Raw genomic sequence first — 22,200 nt, 5'->3', positions numbered from 1 at the left:
AGGATTCCAATCGATGTAAACACTCAAATCAGAATTTGAAAGCAGAAATTTGAATTTTAGAAACAATGAAGATGAAGATAAAAATTTCCTAAGGGCCTGCTTTTATAGGACCAGGAGAGAGAAAAGTGGCAGCTGATCGGATTCCACGCGCCCCCACTCGCAGGGGCAACCCAAGGAAGGCGCGACACGTGTCCCTAACAGCTGTGTGAGGGGACAGAAAGATGTAACCGACCTGCCACGGAACAGACACGCGCCCTCACTCGCAGGTACAAACCAATGCGAGTGCGACACGTGTTCAAGACAGTTGTGAGGGGACGTGAAAGGCAACTGTAGCACCTCGAGCACACGAATCGTCTGACACGTTTACGGCGCACGTCATCACCAACCAACCACGTGTTTGGACCTTTCGTTTTCAACCAAATGGATAGAACTTCGCGCGACGATGGAAACAACCAAGAAAACGACAAAACCCCCTACAAAAGGACAACTCAGTGAGTCTAATATCTATCTTACCACGCTCGCGCGAGATAAGACACACATCAGACTGAGGGGGCTTGAAGAGGTATGTACCCGCCTCAACACCAAGCAAGCCGGGTCAACCCGCAAGATAAAGACATTATGAAGGCACAAAGCCAAAACCCAGGCGCATGGCGCATACAAAACATGCTCAGGCATCATATGCTCGCGCATCACATATGCGCGCGGCGCATATCGCATGCTCTTGCACATCACATATGCTCGCGCGTCACAATTGCGCGTGGCGCACCAGCGCGCGGCGCATATCACACGCTCAAGCATATCACACCTGCGCATGAAATATCTGCGCGTGAGAATAAAAAGAAGACTTCGCGCATCCTCAGGATGGGCGTATATCACACGTGCACATAATCAACCTCGTCCTTATCCAAATCAGGGTTAGGGCAACCTTGATTGTGCACGTCAGACAATCTTCTAGAAGGCATCTTTTTAAGGAGTAAGAATATGCTGATGTTGACAGCTGCCAAATGAAAGGTCGACAACTCAGCATGACACATGTGCTACCACATGATTACAACCAACGAGGAAAGCGCCAGGTGTCCCAGAGGACACATGGCGCAGTGCGGTTGGAGGAGGCCAACGAGGCTGAGCCCAACCAGTGGAAACCCTAGCACTATAAATACAGCATCAACTCCACTTTGATGACACATTCATTCAGACTCAATCATTGACAGTTACAAGCAGTGATATCACATTCAATCATATTGAATCATATTCACTCACAGTCAGTTACAGAAAGACACACAGTCACATCATCAAGGGTATTCAGCGATTCAGCAATACTCTTGAGATTCACTTACATACAACATTATTATCTTCTCCAAAAGATACTGATTCTCACGCCGGAGGGTTACCCCAAAGAGACCCCTCTGTCCCTTTCTGAGGGGTAAGTAACGGCGCTGTTCATTTTGTAGGTGGAAGAACTCGGATCCAGAAGAACCATCGGTGAAATAGTTTAATCACACCCGAGGAAAGTAGATCTGCTACCAGTGAGTAGATCCACGTTTCTTCAGGTAGAATTGCTAGAAACAAACAAAACAACTTGATAGAGAAATTTGAGCAAATTTTGTTATACGACAAATTATTAGATGAATGCAAGTAATTTCAGTATAAACTTGATTAGAGAAATTTGAGAACGCGATTTGAAAGTGTGTTGAAATCCAAATAATTATGTTACCGGGCAAATTTGTTAATTTAACGAAGGTGCATTTGAACTATTGAAGTTAATATGACTATTATGATTCTAGAAGGAAACAACTACAACATAAAAGAGTCAACTTTGAAGGCAATTGGCTTCGGCCTAGGGTTTTCGAAAGCCAGGCCCGGCTCAAAGAGAGGGCAAGGAGGGCAACGGATCCAGGCTTATTATCTCGAGAGACCCATAATTATTAAGAAAAAAATATTTACATTTTTCTGGACAGAATTACAAATTTTGTCCTTTAAAAAAAAACCAAATTACGGTTCGTGTCCTTTTTTTAGTTTCCTTACAGGCTTTAAACATTTTTTTCCTACACGTTACGTCCTTTACGCTAACTGGGTTAGAAAAACTCAGTTAAATACCCTCAAGTAAGGCGCATGTGAGGGTATATTGGTCTTTTCAACGAAGTGGTTCAAATATATTATTGTAAAAAATAAATAATATATATTAAAGATATACTCTCTCTCTCTCTCTCTCTCTATCTATCTATCTATCTCTCTCTTCTCGTCTTCTTTCTCTCTCTCTACTCCTCTTCCTGTCTCCACAGTCCACACCAACACCACCATGATAATCTGGACAAAGGCTGCGGCGGCGGAGGTGGTGGTGTTCTTGATCCCAACCCTAGATCCAACAGGGTATCCGAGCTTGTTCTTGATGGGTTCGGGTTATCCGGTAATTGGGGGTGTGAGTTTCGTGGGTTTACGGCGGCGGGTATACGGTGGGTTTACGGCGGCAGGTTTACGGTGGGTTTACGGCAGCGGATCTGCTCATGGATATCCAACAGGGTATCCGGTGGGTTTACGGCAGCGGATCTGCTCATGGATATCCAACAGGGTATCCGGTGGGTTTACGGGGGCGGCGGAGGTGGTGGTGGGAATTGGGGGTGTGGGTTTCGTGGGTCAGTGTTGGATTGTCGCTGGAGTTAGAGAAATTGGGTGATTTGGTGGGTTTGAGATCTAGGGTTTCTATGGTTAATGATTTGGTGGTGGTGGAGGTAGAGGCGAAATGGGTAGCTGGCCGGATCCGGTGGAGGAGGAGGTAGAGGCGAAATGGGTTGGAGGTGGTCGGATCGGTGGTTGGTGGATGGGTTGGAGGTGGCCGGATCCGGTGGGTGGTGGTGGCCGGGTTTCGACCAGGAGGTTTAATGGAGAGTTGACCGGGTGGTGGTGGTGGTTGTAGATGGGTGGTTGACGGCGACGGTGGGAATGGAATGGAATCTGCAATGGGGTGGGTGGGGGTATGGTGGCCGGAGTGGTTGTGATATGGTGATGGTGTGGTGATGGTGGTGGCGTAGAGAGAGAAAGAAGAGAGAAAGGAGGGGGAATGTGTTATAAATTTGCAGGTACAGATGAAAGGACAAAAATGCCCTCACATGCGTCTCACGTGAGGGTATTTAACTGAGTTTTTCTAACCCAGTTAGCGTAAAGGACGTAACGTGTAGGAAAAAATGTTTAAAGGACACCGCCTGCAAGGAAACTAAAAAAAAGACACGAACCGTAATTTGGTTTTTTTTAAAGGAAAAAATTTGTAATTCTGTCCATTTTTCTATAGTTTTAAAACAAAAGCCTATAAAATGACTTATTAGTTTTTTTTAACCCTAACATCTTGTTATATTAGGCCATTGCTAATTTTTTTTCACCAACAATATATTTTTATTAACATTTAAAACAAACCAAGTTACATCTGGATAATGGGCAAGCGAGCAACAAGCTACGCCGCCATCCCATTTTGGATCGCAAAGCCTATTCTATTAAATATCAACCCTTGGTTCCTCGGGCTCTGCGAGTCACTGTGGACCACCTTCTGCACCCGCTCCAAAAAGCGAACCGCCTCGGGAGCTAGGGATCCAAAGGTGTCGAAGGCAAATGGAATGAACACGTACTGATTCTCCAAACATGCTGCCTCATGCAGTCATGCTTAGCAACTTTCATAGATTCCGCCCTCAAAACCAGATTGCTTTATCAACACCCCAAATAACGTACCATAAAAACGACATGACTATACTTTGATAGTATGTTAGTTTAAATTTATGTATTTCTATTCTATTCAACTATATTATTATTATTTAGGCACTTGTGTGTGTGTTTGGCTGGTAGTAGGTATATACAAACAAAACCCGTTAACCATGTCATTCCCATTAAAAAATAATAATACACACACCCATTAAATACAAAGAGGACAAAGTCGTAATTTCCCATACCCACATTCATTTCTTAACTTGTCCTCTTGCTCACCCATACCCCTCAAAGCAACCTCTTTCTTTTCCAATTCTTTTTATTTTCTTCTCTCTGAATCATCAATCAAACCCTAACACCAATAATATCCATCCATGAAGAGATCAATTGAAACCGATCTCAATTACGGCAAGATGAACAAAAAGATCCGCGAAGAAGAAGAAGAAGACAACCCAGTTCCAGAACCCACAGAAACAAACACGACCACCGCCGTTCTGTTGGACGAGAATCTGCTGTACGAGGTTCTGAAACACGTGGACGCTCGTACCTTAGGCGCCGCAGGATGCGTCAACAAGCAGTGGCATCGGACGGCTCAGGATGAACGGTTATGGGAGCTGATCTGCACAAAACACTGGGCGAATATCGGGTGCGGTAACACCCAGCTTCGTTCGGTGGTCCTCGCACTTGGTGGGTTTCGGAAGCTTCATTCTCATTACCTCTGGCCGTTATCTAAGCCGACAACCTCCACCGCCACGTCATCGTCGGCGTGGCCGTGTCTGCCGCCGCCGCGCACGGTGGTTCCGGCGAAACCTGCCGCCGTGAAAGCTCGGTGGGGTAAAGATGAGGTGCAGCTTTCGTTGTCGTTGCTTTCGATTCGGTATTATGAGAAGATGAATTTTAATAACCGGAAATGAATTTGTTTGGTTTGGTGTTTGGGTTTGGTTTTATGAAGTTGGTGTTTGTTTGTTTGTAATATTATTATTATCTTCTGTAGTATGAATTGTAGATCTGGATATCTGATCTACTATATTCTATATTTCCTAACTATTAACAACTAATTATTATTCCAATGTATTGTTGTTAAGCTTTTTCTTTCTACTTACTATTAATAAAATGAAGCATTTGTAAATTAAGTGACACTGTGTTTGTACCATTTGCATTTGATATTTTTGATTTCTTTGCACCGGTGTTGTTGAGTTATTTAGGGGATGATTGGGATTGCTTATTTCACCGACTTATAACTTATAAACTTTTTGAGAAGTAATAAGGTGTTTGGATTGCTTATGTTATTAGAAAAAAAGTTTTATAAGTTACATTTTTTTAATTTATTAACTTAATAAAAAGTTATAAGGAAGTAGAATAAGGAATCCCAAACACCCCATAGTTGAGTCAAGGCCATGAATAGTAATGTTTTGACTTGAATATCTATTGACGTAGTTTTTAAAGGCTTCGTTTATCTATTTAGAAAGTGTTATTTAGTTGATTTTATTTTATTGAATGGTAATGTTATGACCTTAAGTTCTAGTAAATTACTCTTTAAAAGACTTCGTTTTGTTATTCAGAAAAGCTAGTGGCGCTTCGTTTTGTTATTCATAAAGGCTAGTGGCGCGACTTGTAACCTGTTTGTTTTTATTTCGATTAAACATAGTAATGGTCTAATGGATCATATCTAGTTGATACACGATTGATGTATTTTAGCATTTGATTCAACTAGTTCATGATTAATTTACAACAAATCAACATTATCATTATAAAAATGCATCAAACTGATTCCAAATCTGTTGCTGATTGACGCGGGAGGGGTGTTTGGTAACAGGGAGAAAAAGGGGGAGATAAGATACCAATTGCTAAAGCAACCGACGGTGAGTCAGTGGATGTGCTGTGGTGAGCAAAAGTACAAACAGATGAAGCCAATGCTGGGTGTGTAGAGGGTGGAAATTGTCTTTTTGTGGCCAAAAGTTAAAAAAAATACAAAAGTGTGATGTGACATTTTGTATTATATTTAATGTTTTTATTCTGGGTGGTTAAATATTCTATGAAGTTTACTTGTTTAATGGGTAAAGTTAATGTTATCGTTGATGTAAAAAAAAACAAGTGGAAGGAGAAGAAGATAGTGGGGATCTGTCCTATATGTTGTTTGCATTATGTGTGAATGAAAGATTAGATGGAACAAAAAAACAGCAAGAGAATAATGGTACCACTATGCTGTTTGGAATATTATTCGACTCGATTCAATTTTAGAATGTTACTTTTCTCATGCTCTTTTTTTTAGGAATATGAGAAATGTATGCTTTAGAGGCGGTAAATTTAACAAAGTATAATATTATGGTCTCATTCTAGAAACTAAATTGACCTCATCATGATGCAGTTTTTAGAGCTATCTTTTTTTGTTCCTCATCTCCCAATCTCCCAAGTCGAATTTGTGGTTAATTTGTTGGGTTCGTTTTCAAAGGTTAGCAAAATTTTGGTATTTGAGTGATATTATTCTCAAGGCATTTCCATATATTGGTGCAGTGGTTTCAGAAGAAGAAAACAAACCACATTTTTGTATTAACAAGGATGTCATAGCTCAATGCCAAAAAAATAAAAAAATCAAAAAAAAAAGAAGAAAAAATCTTGTTCCCTTCATATGAAAGACATGCAACAATCACTACATTGGTATGGTGCAAAATGCCAAATTCGGCCTATTATGTTGAAAATATTTTACTTATTCTAATATCATATTAGGGCTGTGTAATGTGAGCGTGAGAGAGGGTGCACCACATCAGCAACACGTCCCGGAATGCCATGGCACAAATACTTGGCGGGACATGGGCATGCACGCAACTTGTTTGGTGCCTGGGGTGTCCCTGGTCATTTCCGTTTTTCTCGCTTAGTAGTGTAAATGTTCATGATTTCGTCTGAAATAGGTATTAAGTCCTGTCACCCCTTAATATTTTTGGCCATCCTATGATTTAGCCCAAGGTTTGTCACCGGACATGGGGGTTCTCGTGAGGATGAAAAATGGGCGTTGGCGTATTTAGGAGAGGAGAGACTAGCCGTTTGGCTACTTTGTTTACAAAAACTAATTTAATTTTTATTAATCACATTTACATAACCATTATATGTTTTTGGTTTAGGACGAGGATGATAAGAAGCTTGCGGTAATTTTTAAACATCTCACAGATGGTGTAAAAATTTGGAGAAAGGGTGAATCGGAAAAGGAAGACAAACTTCGATACTATGGCCAAAATTAATTATATTGAATAATTGGCAAAATCTTGGCTTCTTTCTGACAAGGAAAAACATATTCAAATTGATTGCAGAAGTGCAATAAAAATGTTAGAAGAGATTACCAGGGCCGTCCCCCAAAAATATCTTCTAATTTCTTGGCCTGAAGCGAGTAAAAAATTGACCCTTGGCTCGCATTTATGTTATTGAGATGGTTGGTTCATTTCCAGAATGTATTAAAATTAAACGAGTCAACCTTCAGCACATTAATTTAGAATTAAGAAATATATATAACGTATTTCTTCACTGTGACATTCCCCATTTTCGGGTCAATTTGTATATGTTTTTATTATGAAAACCGATCCGTTTTGTATCCCGAACCTTTCAATAATATAAAAATGATGAATTTTATGTTACATATTTGTTATATGGTTGTCGGATCTCAAAAGTATCTTTTAAAACCCTTAAATTGTCTCTAAAACGCTCAAAACAAACCTCAGGGACTAAAACTGCCAAAGTTGGAAATCAGATTTTTCCCTCCGTGACCTTAGCGCCACGCTAAGGTCAAGGGCAGAGACCTTAGCGCCGCTCTAAGGGGCCATGGAGTCACAAGTTCGTTTATTGTAGTTTTGTTACATTGTTTGACTTGTTTAACCGATTAATGTACATGCAAGCTTGGAAATAAAACATAGAAATAAACATTGACCATTACCCTATATAAACAAGCTTATCTTATTCATTTCAAACTTGTTCATACACGTTCTCTCCCAAACAAAGAACACAACTTCATCTCTTCAAGGTTTCTTAATAATCAAAATAACCATTCTTTAATTTTGTTTTGTTACTTAGTAATTGAAGCTTGTGGTGCAACATATATATATATATATATATATATATATATATATATAATATGCACCCCTTGTTTACCTTCGGCTTTCACCTTCTTTGGCCATGGTCGGTTGAGGTGATACGCTACAAGGCAAGGCTACATGGAGGACTCATTATAGTCCTTGATTATACTATATTTCCTTTAATGCTTACTAGTCTTGTTTAAAGTATAAGTAGTTTAGTTTCTAATTCATGTTAAATGAGTTCCATGGTATTGGGTATGAATTCACTAGCCTTGGTTTTATCCCGAGTTGAGAACCGAACCAAAACCGAACTCTTGTTTACTAGTTTTGTTTTAAATAGTTAAATACACATGTTTATGTAAGATTTGAATATTATAACTTCTAAAATCGTTTTTATAGTTCTATGGTATTTGGGTATGTGGCAACCATCCTCGGTATCATTTCGAGTCAAGGACCGAACCAAAATCGAACTAAACCGAGTTCACTCGCTTAAGACACACAAGTGTGTTTTGGGCCACAGAAACTCATCTTTTCTTCAATGATGTATTTAAACTAATTATAAATTATTTTCTCAACATACTTGGTGTGTCGGAATCCAACTTGATCTTATAATAAGTTTGGACCGGTGAAACCAAATACTCGCTTAACGGACGTTAAGGTTCTTCATAATAGAACTATATACTTGGTTAAGTCTTTTGATTTTTATTGAGTTATCTCACAACATTTATCACTTTGGAAAGTTGACTTTGAGTTTGGTTAATTATCAAGACTCGAATCGACAAATCCGAACACTCGATTAAAACCTCTTTTGGTATTTATATAACAAAGGGACTTGCAATGGTGCATCATAACCCACATAATTACTTGACATAGGTTGAGTAATATTTATGAATGGAATACCAAGACCCGGTTTCGGGTAAACTTATTTTTCAAGAAACATGTCTTTAATTTCTCAAATATTTACATGTTAAACCGTAAACTTCTGTAACATCACGAAAATTTCGAGTTAAAAATGTCAAGTTTCCAAAGTTAACGAACCAAATCTATCAAAATCTAAACCTGAGGATTTAAAATAAAAATTTTGTTTTCTTGTCCTATCACAATACGCGACGGCACAAGGACAAGCTCATCGCGTATCGCGAAGTGCTTGGTCAAAAGGGTTCTAGAAGAGTCAATAGTGATACGCGATCGCTGATAAACAGTTTGTGACACGTGTGCCACGTGGCAACCGGTGGCACCATGTGTTGCCACGTGGCAGTCAGATCGCCACGTGTTGCCACGCGGCACAACGCATGCCACGTGTCACTACGTGGCAGGTCTACGTGGTGACTGGCCAAGCCTACATCGCGATACGCGACGGGCTCAGCCAGAGGGCCATTACATATCGCGATGGGCCCTAAAATCTTGCCTATTAATAACAAACTCGGGTCTTTGCAAATCTCATCCCAGAATCAGTACATCTTTCTCTCTCTAACATCTCACTAGAATCATATAATCATATTATCGATCCACCTCGAAGTTCGTGCCAATTCTCGATCATTATCTCAATTTCCATGCCCATTCCCTCGTTGTTCGTGCCACCTTTCATCGACGTATCAACCAAGAAGACGTTTTTTATATCTCGAAATCATGGTGGTTAGTCTCGTAAAGCGTACCAGTGATTGGTGAAATATTGGTGTTCATCGTGTTGCGTTCCAAAAGATAAGTGTTAAGAAAAAGGGTTGAACAAGAAGATAAAGAAGGCAAAGTGGCGTTGAGGTGTTGCTCAAATATTTAGGATTTATAAGCCAAGAAAATGTAGGCATAATGCCCGAATAAAATAATAATAAAATATTATAAAGGCTTAAACCTTAAGTCGAGGTTATACTCGATACCTCGATAAAATAAAAGAAAATATAACAAAGAAAGAATAAAAGAAAGAAATTAAGAATATTATATATATGTGTGATTATATATACGTGTGTGAAATTCTTTGTTATGAAAATATTGTCTAAGTAATAATAACTATTCTTAAATAATAAAGAAAAGAAAAGAATACGTTTCTTAGAGAAGAAGAAACGCAGGGTTTTATAAATAAACTAAAGGTTTATAGTATTACTTTTTAACTAAAGGTTTTAAAGTAAAAGAGATTTTGAACTAAAGGTTCATCGAGAAGTTTATAAAATAAGACTAAAGGTCTTAAGTCGGATTATATATCCGACTAACAAATGGTTATACTCGTACTATAGGTGCGAGATAGCAACAGGAAAGACCCTCGGACGGTGTTTGAAGCCGATCCAAATTGAAAAGGTGAATACGCCCCAACTTTTACAAACTTGTTTTCAAATGAGTCAACGTGTTATATGAAAAACTTTACATGAGACTAAGTGTCTCTAAAACATTTATAAACAAGAGTATAAGCACTGGCCTCAGGCTATCGTGTACGTTTGTCAGGATCATTACATATGTGATGGGCACATCACACCTGGTCACAATTACGCTCGCCTGCGGGGAGTATGACCTTGTGTATACGTATATGCACTCAACTAGTCGAACGCTGCGGTGTTTGCTGGGGGGTACGAGTGTAGAGACTTGAGTTTATGAATTGTGTTGTTTTAACTTGGTTATTTCTAAGCCACGTTGGGCCGATACCTACGTAGTCTCGAGGGGTGATCAAGTAAAAAAAATATTTTTAGCGTCAACATATTCACCAGCATTCGTTGCTGACGTATTTTCTAACATTTTGCAGGTAATCAGAATAGAGCTCGTGGATGCGAAGTGCTCAAGAAACCGATGGCTCAGATATTTTGTTAAACTTAAATGTTAATGAATGGTGGTTTTTGTAACACTATAAACAAGTAAACTTAAATGGAACTTTGGTTCCATCTTTTGTAATATAAATATTTACATTTTAAATCCACATGTTTTATAAGTCTTCCGCTATTTAAACATAACTCTGATTTAATTACAATTGTGGTACCAACATATGTGTCATACGCCTAGGCCGTGGTTTGGGGTGTGACAACTTCATTTATTTACTTTACTTGTCATATATTTTACTTTAAACCCTTTCAAGACTACCTACTACTTTAAGACCCGTTTAATCTAGGTCTTGCTTGTTAAACCGATCTTCGATTATTCACGAATCAATTTTTCAAGTTACTTAGTTAACGTGAGTATATTTCATCCCCCGTTTTCACTTTCATACATTGGGGGTAACATGCATACTTATTCAAAACAAGAATGATTTAATATACTCGATCCTGAAACCACAAACTTTAGGGTGTATGATACTTAGAATACTTGTTGTATTGTGTGTTATATGTTTCATATGATTTACGTGCACGGGTGTTTATTTTTATGTTGTTGTTGAGCCTCAATAAGTATGATCATACGCTCCCCTAACTACTTTAGCCTTGTGCTAATAGAATAGGGCCTCATTATCCAAGTATGTCAGTTGTTACCGATTAGAAAGGATCCTCATTTACATATGTTTAATATACCACGATTGATGCTTTTATTTATAGTCTCATATACGTTTGTGGATTTCGCTCATATTATATATACTCAAAACTATGAAATTTCTCACCAACATACGCGTTGACAAATATTATTTTATGCATTGTTACAGGTTTGAGTATTACCTGACTTGGAGTTCGAAGACGTCATTCTATCTGATACCGCTAGGTTATTAGAAGAATGAACAATATTTATTTCTTGTATTTGGTGTTTATTTGTATGAACGAGATGTGCTACTTTTGTGATTGAATGAAATTAATGAGTTGATTAAATATTGTCACTTTAATAGTGTCTTGTGTTCATGTGCAATCCGTTGCACCCCGACATGTTCCGCCGCCTTTGATCGGGGTGTGACACTCACCCCAACTGTTTACAACTCGTTTAATTTGTTCGCCACTTCTGCACTTCATTACTAATCATCATCTCGCTATAACTTGGAAACCTGTTTGAATAGTGTAGATAAAAGAATAAAAGGAGTTATATATGGATTAAATTTATCATCCTGATAGGATGTAATGGCATCCTTAGATTCTTATGTAGTGTTTGTTATGGAGGAATGAAATATGAAATGTAATGGGTCATTTTAAAAGAATGAAAAAAGCTTATTTGGTTATGGAATTTGATCATTCTACAAGAAATGAAACTCTTTCAATTTTTAGAATTTTCATTCTTTTAGGTATGAGTGTTTTTTTTTCCATTCCTTAAAGGAATGAAAAAGTCAAAATGATCAACAATCATTATTACTATTATATAATTATAATGATATTATAATAATTATCATTTTCCAATTATAATTATTATATAATTATTCACTTTTGTTTTGCATATTATAATAATATAACTATTATTATATTAGAACCATTTCTACATTTTCAATATTATTTTTTTTAAATTTGACGAGTTAACATACCATAATGCACATACATGATTCAACATTGTTACAATTATTTTTATTCGGGTTAACGATTTCGTTGCGGCACGAGGGTCCTAAAAATTGGTTATTATGAATATTCATACTATTATTAATATTATTTATTTTTATTTTTAATTTATTATTATTACTAATAAAATTTTTTAATAATAATAAAGTGATTAATCATTCCATCTTACATGGTAACCAAACATGACAATGAAATGATAATTATCTATTTCATTCATTTGTCTATTCCATTACCACGTTGATTTTATTTCCTCATCTATTTCATTACCCCATACAAAACATTCCTTTAGTTCTCTAGCCCATACAAGAAGAAACAAAGCTACTACTGATTAGGGATGTTCACGAGCTGAGCCGAACCAAGCGAATACTTGCTCGTTGCTTGGCTCGTTTACAACCGAACCGAACCAAACGGCTGAAATTCGAACCGAGCGAAAACCGAAACGAGCCAAAATCGAATCGAGCATTTTTCGATCAAACATCGAGCGATTTCGAGCATTATTTTTTTCTTTCACTTTATAATTTTCAATAAGAAACAAGTTTTGGGGGGTTGTAAATTATATATTTTATAAATAAATTAGTAGTTTTTAGACAAACGTGTAAGAGATTGTAAATTTTTATTAAAAGTAAGTTTGAAGTGAGATAAAATGATCATGTAAACAAATTTATAGTATTCTAAAGACTTGAAGCGAATAAATAAAAACTATAAAATTGATGGAATAGGAAAAATATAAAGGAGTTAAAAAAGTTGTAAGCTTATATTTATGTGTTTTGTCTAAATATTTATATATTTGTTCATATATAATTATATATAAAAATATAAAATAATTTAAAAATATTTAAGCCGAACCGAACCGAGCAGACCTTTGCTCGTTGCTTGGCTCGTTTGGAAACTGAACCGAGCAGAGCGGCTTGTTTACAATCGTACGAAAAATCAAACAAGCATTTTTCAAGCAATTTTCGAGCGAGCGGCGAGCGGTTTGGACAGCCTTACTGATCTAGCCCATTGAGTTGTCATATGGATTAACTTGTCCTGTTTCCTGAGCCCTTCTTACAAGTGGACACTAATATGGGCTAAAGTCATGAGTTTAAGTTAGATCGACAAATTATACTTTATATGGGCTCTTTAAATGAGTCAGTCCACTTACATTTAGTTATTACAACGCAAATACATAATAAAAGGGCAAACTAGCAAAGTACATTAACAGCTACGTTAGTTATTTGTAGTGTTAGAATGATCAGGGAACGTTTTGATCTGTGATATAAAAATATTTAGTTTTGTAATAAGTGAATAACACATGATTTTGTTTTACAGGGTCGAGTTGAGTTGCCAAACTTTCAATAATAAATACATATTATGATTAACAAATACGTACAATGATAATCACTAATCTCATTAAAAATGTGACAATTCAACAATAGCCAATGACCTAAAATACAGTTCATGTTATTTCTTAACTCAGATTTTTGTAAACATAGACTTAGGATTCCTATTTTGCTAGATATTTATTAAAACGTTTGAAGGTCGTAAGTGATTGCGCTTGCGGCTGGTTTATTTACTAAGGATTTATATAATTTTGAATGTTTCTAACTTTACTTCTACATAGTATCATAAGAACACCTTAAATTGTATTACATATTAGTATTTGCAAAACCTATATATATATATTATTTAAAAAACTCTATTGAGTAAAGATATATTTATAAAACTGATACATATAAACTATTAAACCATCTGGTCATGAAAAAGATATAGTTAGAACATATATGGTGACGCATGTTTGAATATGGGCTACCCAACGTTGTATGTTATCGTGGAAGTATAGATTCGACTTTTGACATTAGGGTACCTCGGTTAGTCAGACTTTATTCGTTGGTCGTTAAAAAAAAGTTACGAATAAATAGCCTATTAGTAGCATGTATAAATGACTAATATCTAGACCAAAAGTAGTGCTTGTTTTAGATTTAGATAGTTAACTTTTATAAATGGAATTAAAGAGCAACATAGAAAAGTGATGCCACTAGAATAATGTACACAACTAAAAATGTTTTAAGGTGTCATATGACACCAAGTTGCCATAATGTAGGCCCGGGTTGAAGTAGCTATTTTAATTTAACTATTTAAAAGGTATTAAACCTTCTTTATGTATAGTTTAGTTTAATGATCTTAAAAAAGTTATCGGGTGTCTTTTTATTAAGTTAGCATTTTAGGGTGTCTTCACCGAAAGCTTTAATAACTTACTATGAACATGCATATTAAAAATTAAAGCATGATTAAAACCTCTCCCACCACTAAACTTGATCTTTTCTATGTTAATTTTTTTAATCTCTTCCTCTACCACATCTCTCTCACAGTCTTGTATGGTTGCCCCCCCCCCCTCGTCGAATCACCATCAACGCATGCTGTTGAACCATCATATCTCTTCTCACTCTTTCCTTCCCTCCCTTACATTAGTCATCAGTGGTGATGGTAGGCTTTTGTCTATGTTCGAAACCCATCGAAGGTTGATGGTTATATTTCCTAAATCCTTTTTCAATTGCTTCACATCATATTCCCATCTTAACTCTGAGAATTACAAATTCCGTAACACTAATTTGTTTAGGGTTGTAAGTTTGTAAAAAAGATTGAACACATAAATAATATAGATTTTTTGTTTTTCTTTAATTTATAATTTTAATTTTAATTAACTCTGAGAATTACAAATTCCGTAACACTAAATTTGTTTAGACCGTAAATTTGTAAAAAGATTGAACACATAAATAATATAGATTTTTTGTTTTTTTTATAATTTTAATTTAAATAAGTTGACCTGTTTAATATAATACAACCGAAAACGACCAATTTGTTAAACTACGGTCAACCTGATTGTATTTCTCTCATGTATGTTGTATCAACTGATGTGATGAATCGCAATTTGCAACCATGTAATAAACTTTGGCAATAGTTATTCATACACCTTTTTTGGTTATTCATACACCCTTTTAACACACATTTAAACCCTATATACACCCTATAAAGGGTGTATGAATAACACATCCCTAAACTTTCTTGTCTAGGGTTTGTGACAGACAATTTACCTTGAAGTCAAAAGATTTTTTTTTTTTTTTTAAATTATGTAATTTTAATAAACTTAATTTCTTTGCCTAAAGTTGTTGGTAAAATATGAATTTTCTCAAGGAAGTGCCCTTAGGCCTTAGACTGGTGTAGACAGTGTAGTTTAAAATAAAGCATTCTTTGTTTGCAAGAAAGCAGCCATAAATGTCCAAATTCACATACACTCAGATGCAAAATGGAAAAAAAAAGAATGATTCAACTTAAAATTGGGTTCCATTCAAACATTGAGAGCTGAATCCGGGATTAGAAAGTAAAAGACATAGTTTTGATATATAATTGTTTTATTTATAATAATTCTTCGGCAATAAGTATTGATTTCTTACTTTCTTAGTTTCTCGATCATTTTTATTTAACCTTTTCGTCATTCCTGACCAGCAACAAAACCAACTACAATTGATTCAAAGATGTACAATAAGGCAATACCTAACCCAATAGTAGACTTGCTAGTAAACTATCATTGAATAACTAATTAGAGCAATTTAACGGATTGCAATTAATTCATCGTTTAACCGTGTAAGTAGGGGTGAGTGATGGGTCTGACCATATTCGTTTAATTGAGTTAGGGATGATACTTTTTCGGAGTGAAAATGAGTGTTTTATTGGCAATAAAACACTCATTTTATTGAAAAATGCTGTTGGAATTTGTGACACAATAACTGTGAGGAAATTACATAGTAAATGCGTAATATTAAAAGGATATCTATACCTATAGATAATTTCCAACATTAATTTTTTTTCAAAAATGTGTAAGAAAATACACTTTGTTACGTTTTTGCGATGAAAATGTACGTAGCAAATTGTAGTTTTTTTTTCTTTTCTTCTAATTGTGAATTATAGTGTCGATTATTTGGCTTCTCATTTGCTTCAATCCTAGCAACCATAGTCTGTCTCTTTCTCCCCCTTTTTTTCTTGCTCAAGCTTTCTATTCTTACATCCAACGTTTGTACATATGTGGATGTTGCTTTTGACCCTAATGTCCGTTATGAAAATAACATATATTTAAGCTAATAATAACCGTCAATTGTTTGGCAACTTTAATTGGACTTTTCAACAACAATTTGCAATCTAAATTTGCTAACTCTTGTAATTTTCCATCTACACTTTATGGAAGCTCGCACCCCATTTCCATTCTAAAAAAAATGACTGTTAGGATTTTACAAATTTAGCTGTTCTTTCTTCTTATTCTTTATGGTTGACACGAATGCGAGTTTTGAACTTCACAACTCACAAGATAGATATAACCAAGGTCTAACTTATTAGACACATGGAACGGAGATAGTCCGAGTATGAGATAAAGAATATGTTAATTAAAATGTAAACTTTACATCTAACCTTTAGTCATCAAAATGTCTATCATACCATTTATCAAAAAACAAAATTTAGAGGATCCACAATGCACCCGTTTATGGATGTGTTTGTCCAAGGTGGCAAACAACAAAAACGAGCTCGCATTGTGGGTGCTTGTTTGTGATGGTGAGTTTGGGCATACAAACGAAGAGAATCTTACTAAAGAGAATCTTACTATGCTCCCTATCACCTCACAAACCCATTTTTGAAACATTCTTCCACAAGAATCTTATCGTGCTCTCTCTCCTCCGAATCATAACCTCATCCACATCACCTATTTTTCCTTAAAAACACCTCAAAAATCTCTTATTATGGATGCTCTTAAGGGGTGTTTGAGTGATATTTTAGATTTGTTTATTTTCTTTTTTGAAAAGCAAAAACCACTTTTAAAAAGCTCAAATTTAAAGCTTTTGGGGAGCTTTACCAAACACTTTTTGTTTTTCAACAAATAAATAAACAAATAAGCAAGTTTTAGAAGCTCACCCAAACACCACCTTAGTTGAAAAGATTAGGGTTGTAAACGAACCGAACGAATACGAATAAGACCTTGTTTGCGTTCGTTTGTTAAGAAATAACGTGTTCACGATCGGTTCACAAACACTTACCGAACGAGATTTTATGTTCATGTTCGTTCATTAAGAAAATGAATGTGTTCATGTTCAATTCACGAACAAAAATAATATTGCAGAGCCTAGAGATTAGAGATTGAGACCGATGTATTCATAGATTTGAATAATGAAATCTTGTAAACGAACACGAACAATGGCATGTTCGTGTGTAACATCCTAAAATTTTAATGTTGAATAAAGAAAGTTATGTTTAGTGATTTCGCGTTAATTATTTGATATCGAGTAAGGAGCGGATCATGGACTTGGATTAATTGAGATGGGTTAAATGAGAATGGGCCTTAGGTCCATGGGATTTAAGGGATATAAATACCCCCTAAACCCAAAAATATCTTTCATTCTATCACTTTTCTAACACACTCCAAAACACACACACACCACACAACTTCGCCGCCGGCCGAGGGAAGAACCGGGCAGATCCGAGAGAGAGAGATAGCGATTAGTTGTGATAACAAGTAAACGAGATCCAAACAAGCTCAAAAAGGTATGATTCTTGATCTTTGAAGTTTAAAGATCCGAGCTTTATAGCGTATATACGACCGAAAATGGTTGGGAAACGTAGTGGGTGATGTCGAACCATAACAAGGGTGTTAAAATCGCCCAAAATGCTGGACAGAAATCAAAGCCGTGGCTGATCTGGGCAACTTCACCTGCAACTGGGCAACTTCGCCTTCAAAGCGATAACTTCGCCTTCAAAGCGATAACTTCGCCTGAGGCCAAGTTCGCCTAATTGATAACTTCGCTTACGGCCAAGTTCGCCTAACTGGTAACTTCGCCTAAAGCCAAGTTCGCCTGATAACTTCGCCTAGAGCTAAGTTCGCCTGAGGTTTAACTTCGCCTAAAGCCAAGTTCGCCTGATAACTTCGCCTAAAGCTAAGTTCGCCTAAGGTTTAACTTCGCTTAAAGTCAAGTTCGTTTAGAAAATAAATTAAAAATCTAATGAAAAATGTGTTAAGACAGTTAATGGAAATAAAATTTTTCCAAGCTGACCTGGCAGCTCGACCCCAGCCAGGGGCTCTGCCCCTTGGACCCTGCTAGGGGCTGCCGCCCCTAGACCCCGCTGCCAGGGACGCTGCCCCCGGACCCCCGTTCGTTGTGGGTCATATAAAGATAGAAATACATTATGAGTAGTGATAGTTAATTGATATGTATACTTGTTATACAGTCAGCCGTGCACAACTGAAGAAAGGGATTACGATTAACGGTGAACGTAACCGTGTTCAGGTAAGTTTCTAGCCCCATTTATGTGTTATGTTTTCGGGGCTGTGTGCATACTCGATATGTTTGTTAATACGCTTATCCTAAGAGATAAGTGTATGCCTTATGTGAATGATGTGATATGTATGAATGATTGCTTGATGGTACGTGAACGATCTTCGGATATTGCACGTACTGTCAGGTTGTAACGCTAAGTATAAGGTAAGTATGATATGTATGCTTATGTGTATGAACGTGATAAAGTTAATAAAAGAAGGAAATGACGGTTGCATGGTTGTATGGTTACGAAAAGGGTACCGAGCCCTAATAACATTCGAGGTATGATGTATGGTTGTATGGTAACGAAGAGGGAATCGAACCCTACTAATATTCGAGAACTAGGGAACCGAACCCTACTAATATTCGAGGAAAGAGGGAAACCGAGCCCTAATAATACTCGTGGAAAGAGGGAAACCGAGCCCTAATAATACTCGTGGAAAGAGGGTACCGAGCCCTAATAATACTCGAGGAAGGAGGGTACCGAGCCCTAATAATACTCGAGGAATGTAGGGCGTAATGCTTTTTATAACGTAAGATATGAAGGTAAGTTAATACAAAAGAAAGAATGAAAGTATGAAAGAATGAAAGTATGAAAGTATGAAAGTAAGAAAGTATGAACGAAAGAATATAAGTTTATGTGTATTGTATAGTGTATGATTAACTAGAACTCACTTAGCGTAGCTGACTTTTAGTATGCACGCAGGTGAGTAGGATGAGGTAGCTCGCTTGAGGAGACACGTGGCATTGAACAAGAGTCTGGCATCTGAAGACTTATGATGTTTTAATTTTAATACTTTATTGTTGAAAGACAAAGGATGTTTTGAGACAAGTTATGAATTATGTAATGTTTTATGAAAGTTTCATATTCCGCGTAAATGTTTTAATTAACTCTGATATTTAGAACTGTGTTTATGAGTAAATCCAACACGAAAGTAGGGCTACCGGTAACGGGGCCTTACATCGTGGTCGTTCATTTAACTTTAAAAGAACACGAATACTTAATTGAACAAATACTTACGTTCATGTTCGTTTATTTTAAAAAATGAACATTTGTGTTCGTTTTGTTTAAGATCTAAATGACATAACTGAACAAAGATAAACGAACAAAATTGAACATATATGAAAATTGTAAATGGACACAAACAAACTGATGACCATCGTTTGAGTCATGCAAAAACCTAAATAACCTAAGTAGATAGGGTAAATAAGGTATCGTATCCACCAGGAGTATGTGGTCAATGTAATCGTGTAACAGATTTCTAATATTATGAAGTAACAGATTTTAGTGCTGATCACACAAGCAAATAAGTTGGTTTAAATATTAATTAAGCAAATTCACGAATTCAAGCAATTAACAAAGAAGACTCATCCCCCGGGGTTCAAGAATGCAATTACACAGTTTCTTATGCAACCTAACTGATTAATTATCACAGACTGATAAAGACTGATTAACAAGTTAAACCTTAAGCACCAACAATCGCTAACACACGACACTGGTTATCAAACGGTCCATGCCAGTGTGACTCAACTAAGGGCAATTGTGTGCTTCGTTGTATTCAATCTAGTTAAACAACACTATGAGAAATTACTATAGCAACCGACATACTAATCGTTCTGATCAACGTAAACCTAAACTGATTGGATGCACAATAATACTAAATATCAATACTCATAGATCAATCAAAGATAATTACAAATAGTATTTTCATGGTTACAATCAAAACTGAAATAAATACAAACTCTACATCCCGGGAATGAATCGGAGAGAATTAGCCTCTTATGGTAGCCATTAGATCTTCAATTGATGATTGAAATCCGTTAGGCATCGATCGAATGATGTATATTGGCGTTTCCTAGCTCCAAAAATCGTCCCTAGATGTTCCAAAATGGCCAAGAGAAGTTCTCCCCGAGTTAGGGTTTATTATTCCTTTTTATACCCTAAAAAACTCGTAAGTTCGCGTCACTTATCAGTACCCGGCGTAAGTTACTCCCTACCCGGCGTAAGCTACGCCGAGTCTTGTTTTCCTACGCTAAACACAACTGTTTTATAAGTTGCTTACGCCCTTTATGTCAGGTCCTGGAGTAAGTTACGCCAGGCCCAGAGTAAGTTACGCTGAGACCTAAAATTCCATATTTTCGTCTTGTTTCCAATCCAACGCTTGTATAACATGCTTAGGCTCAATTCTCCACATTGATTAGCTTCCGTTTACTCTCCGATCATCCCAAGACTTCATCCCATGCTCGTACAAGTCCCAATTTAGCATATTTAACATTCAAAGACCTGCAACATATAAACACGTATGGAGTACCATTGTTCGCATAATAAACTAATAAAACATATAAAATAATACAAATAAGTACATGATTTACACCCTACCATCACAAACATAAACGAACACAAATGAAAACACTTATATAAACACAAATTAACAAATATAAAACCTTTAAGTAGATAACTCATCCAGATAATATTTTTTTTTCTATTAATACATAAACAAACATAAATAAACAATCATAAACGAACATAAATGAACGAACGATATATGTGTTCATGTTCGTTCGTTTAATTAAACGAACACAAATTTTTTGTTCATGTTTGTTTGTTTATTAAATAAACGAATATAAATGAACTTACCGCCGAACGATTCACGAACAGTTCACCGAACGTTTATTCGTTTACAGGACTATAAAAGATTGTAAATTTGGAAAATAGACCAGTAACTGAAATTGACGATAATTAATTAGTTGAGAGAATAGAAAAAGACTAGTAATTCTCAGGAAAACACTGATTTCAGAATGAATTAAATAAAAAAAAAACAAAATTAGGACAAAAAGATTAAAACTTACTCATGCCAATATGTCATACTCCAATAGTCCAATATGACATAATGAAAATAACTATCGTTGGAAAAAGTAAGGAAATATAGTGGACCTTTTTAAGAATTCCAAATTTCCCCTTAAGCAATTTACGATATGTCTGTCACTGTGTGGGTCACCCAGGGGCGGATCTATAGTGAAAACGGGTGGTTCCGAGGAACCACCCGAGTTTTGAAATAATAGTATATTTATATATAGAAAATAATAAAGGAACCACCTTATAAATTAGAAAGGAACCACCTTACAAACATTTGAAGCCTTTGTCTAGCTGGAAACCTATTGGTTTTGTAACCCGGAGGTCACAGGTTCAATTCTGGTTTTTGAAACATTTTTTTTTACTTAGTTAGTGTTTTATAATAAACACAACCAGTGACCAGTCCACAAAACACCACACAGCGCCTCCCCAGTCTCGTCGTTTAACCGCCGCAGATCTTCTCCGTGATTCCAATTTATCAAACTATTACTTCTCAAAGCCACCACCATCAGATGACTTCGAAGCTGACTTCCAGGGATTCAAAGACCGAATTCAGGATAACAATAAGCCTAAGCCTTTTGTTTTCTCAGCCAACAATAACTCATCTGGTAATTCACTTTTTTTTCATTAATAGTTTAAGGAATTTGTTATAGGTAAATTACAAGTCGTGAACTTGAAGCTTCTAGATATGACTTATCAAACTAGATTGATGACATAGAAACTAGTCTGTTCGTTCTTGTTATGAATTGCGTATTCGTAATAATATATATATATATATATATATATATTGAAATTTAAAGCTTTTTGAATACCAAAAC

At 36.2% G+C, this 22,200-nt stretch overlaps 1 protein-coding gene across 1 annotated transcript; it reads left to right on the top strand.

Annotated features, from left to right (window-relative positions):
• Positions 1-3,943: 3,943 nt before the first annotated feature.
• Positions 3,944-4,823, top strand: LOC143615555 (F-box protein GID2-like). Its single transcript, XM_077088658.1, has one exon. The coding sequence runs from the start codon at positions 4,065-4,067 to the stop codon at positions 4,602-4,604; it is 540 nt and encodes a 179-aa protein (XP_076944773.1). The 5' UTR covers positions 3,944-4,064; the 3' UTR covers positions 4,605-4,823.
• Positions 4,824-22,200: the final 17,377 nt, after the last annotated feature.

The sequence above is a fragment of the Bidens hawaiensis genome, unplaced genomic scaffold (genome assembly GCF_021521415.1).
Source record: "Bidens hawaiensis isolate Kalapana, Puna unplaced genomic scaffold, B.hawaiensis_p1.1 tig00043524_1, whole genome shotgun sequence".
NCBI classification, from domain to species: domain Eukaryota; kingdom Viridiplantae; phylum Streptophyta; class Magnoliopsida; order Asterales; family Asteraceae; genus Bidens; species Bidens hawaiensis.
Note: the sequence above shows the minus strand (reverse complement) of the source record. Positions and strands in the feature narration are given on the sequence as shown.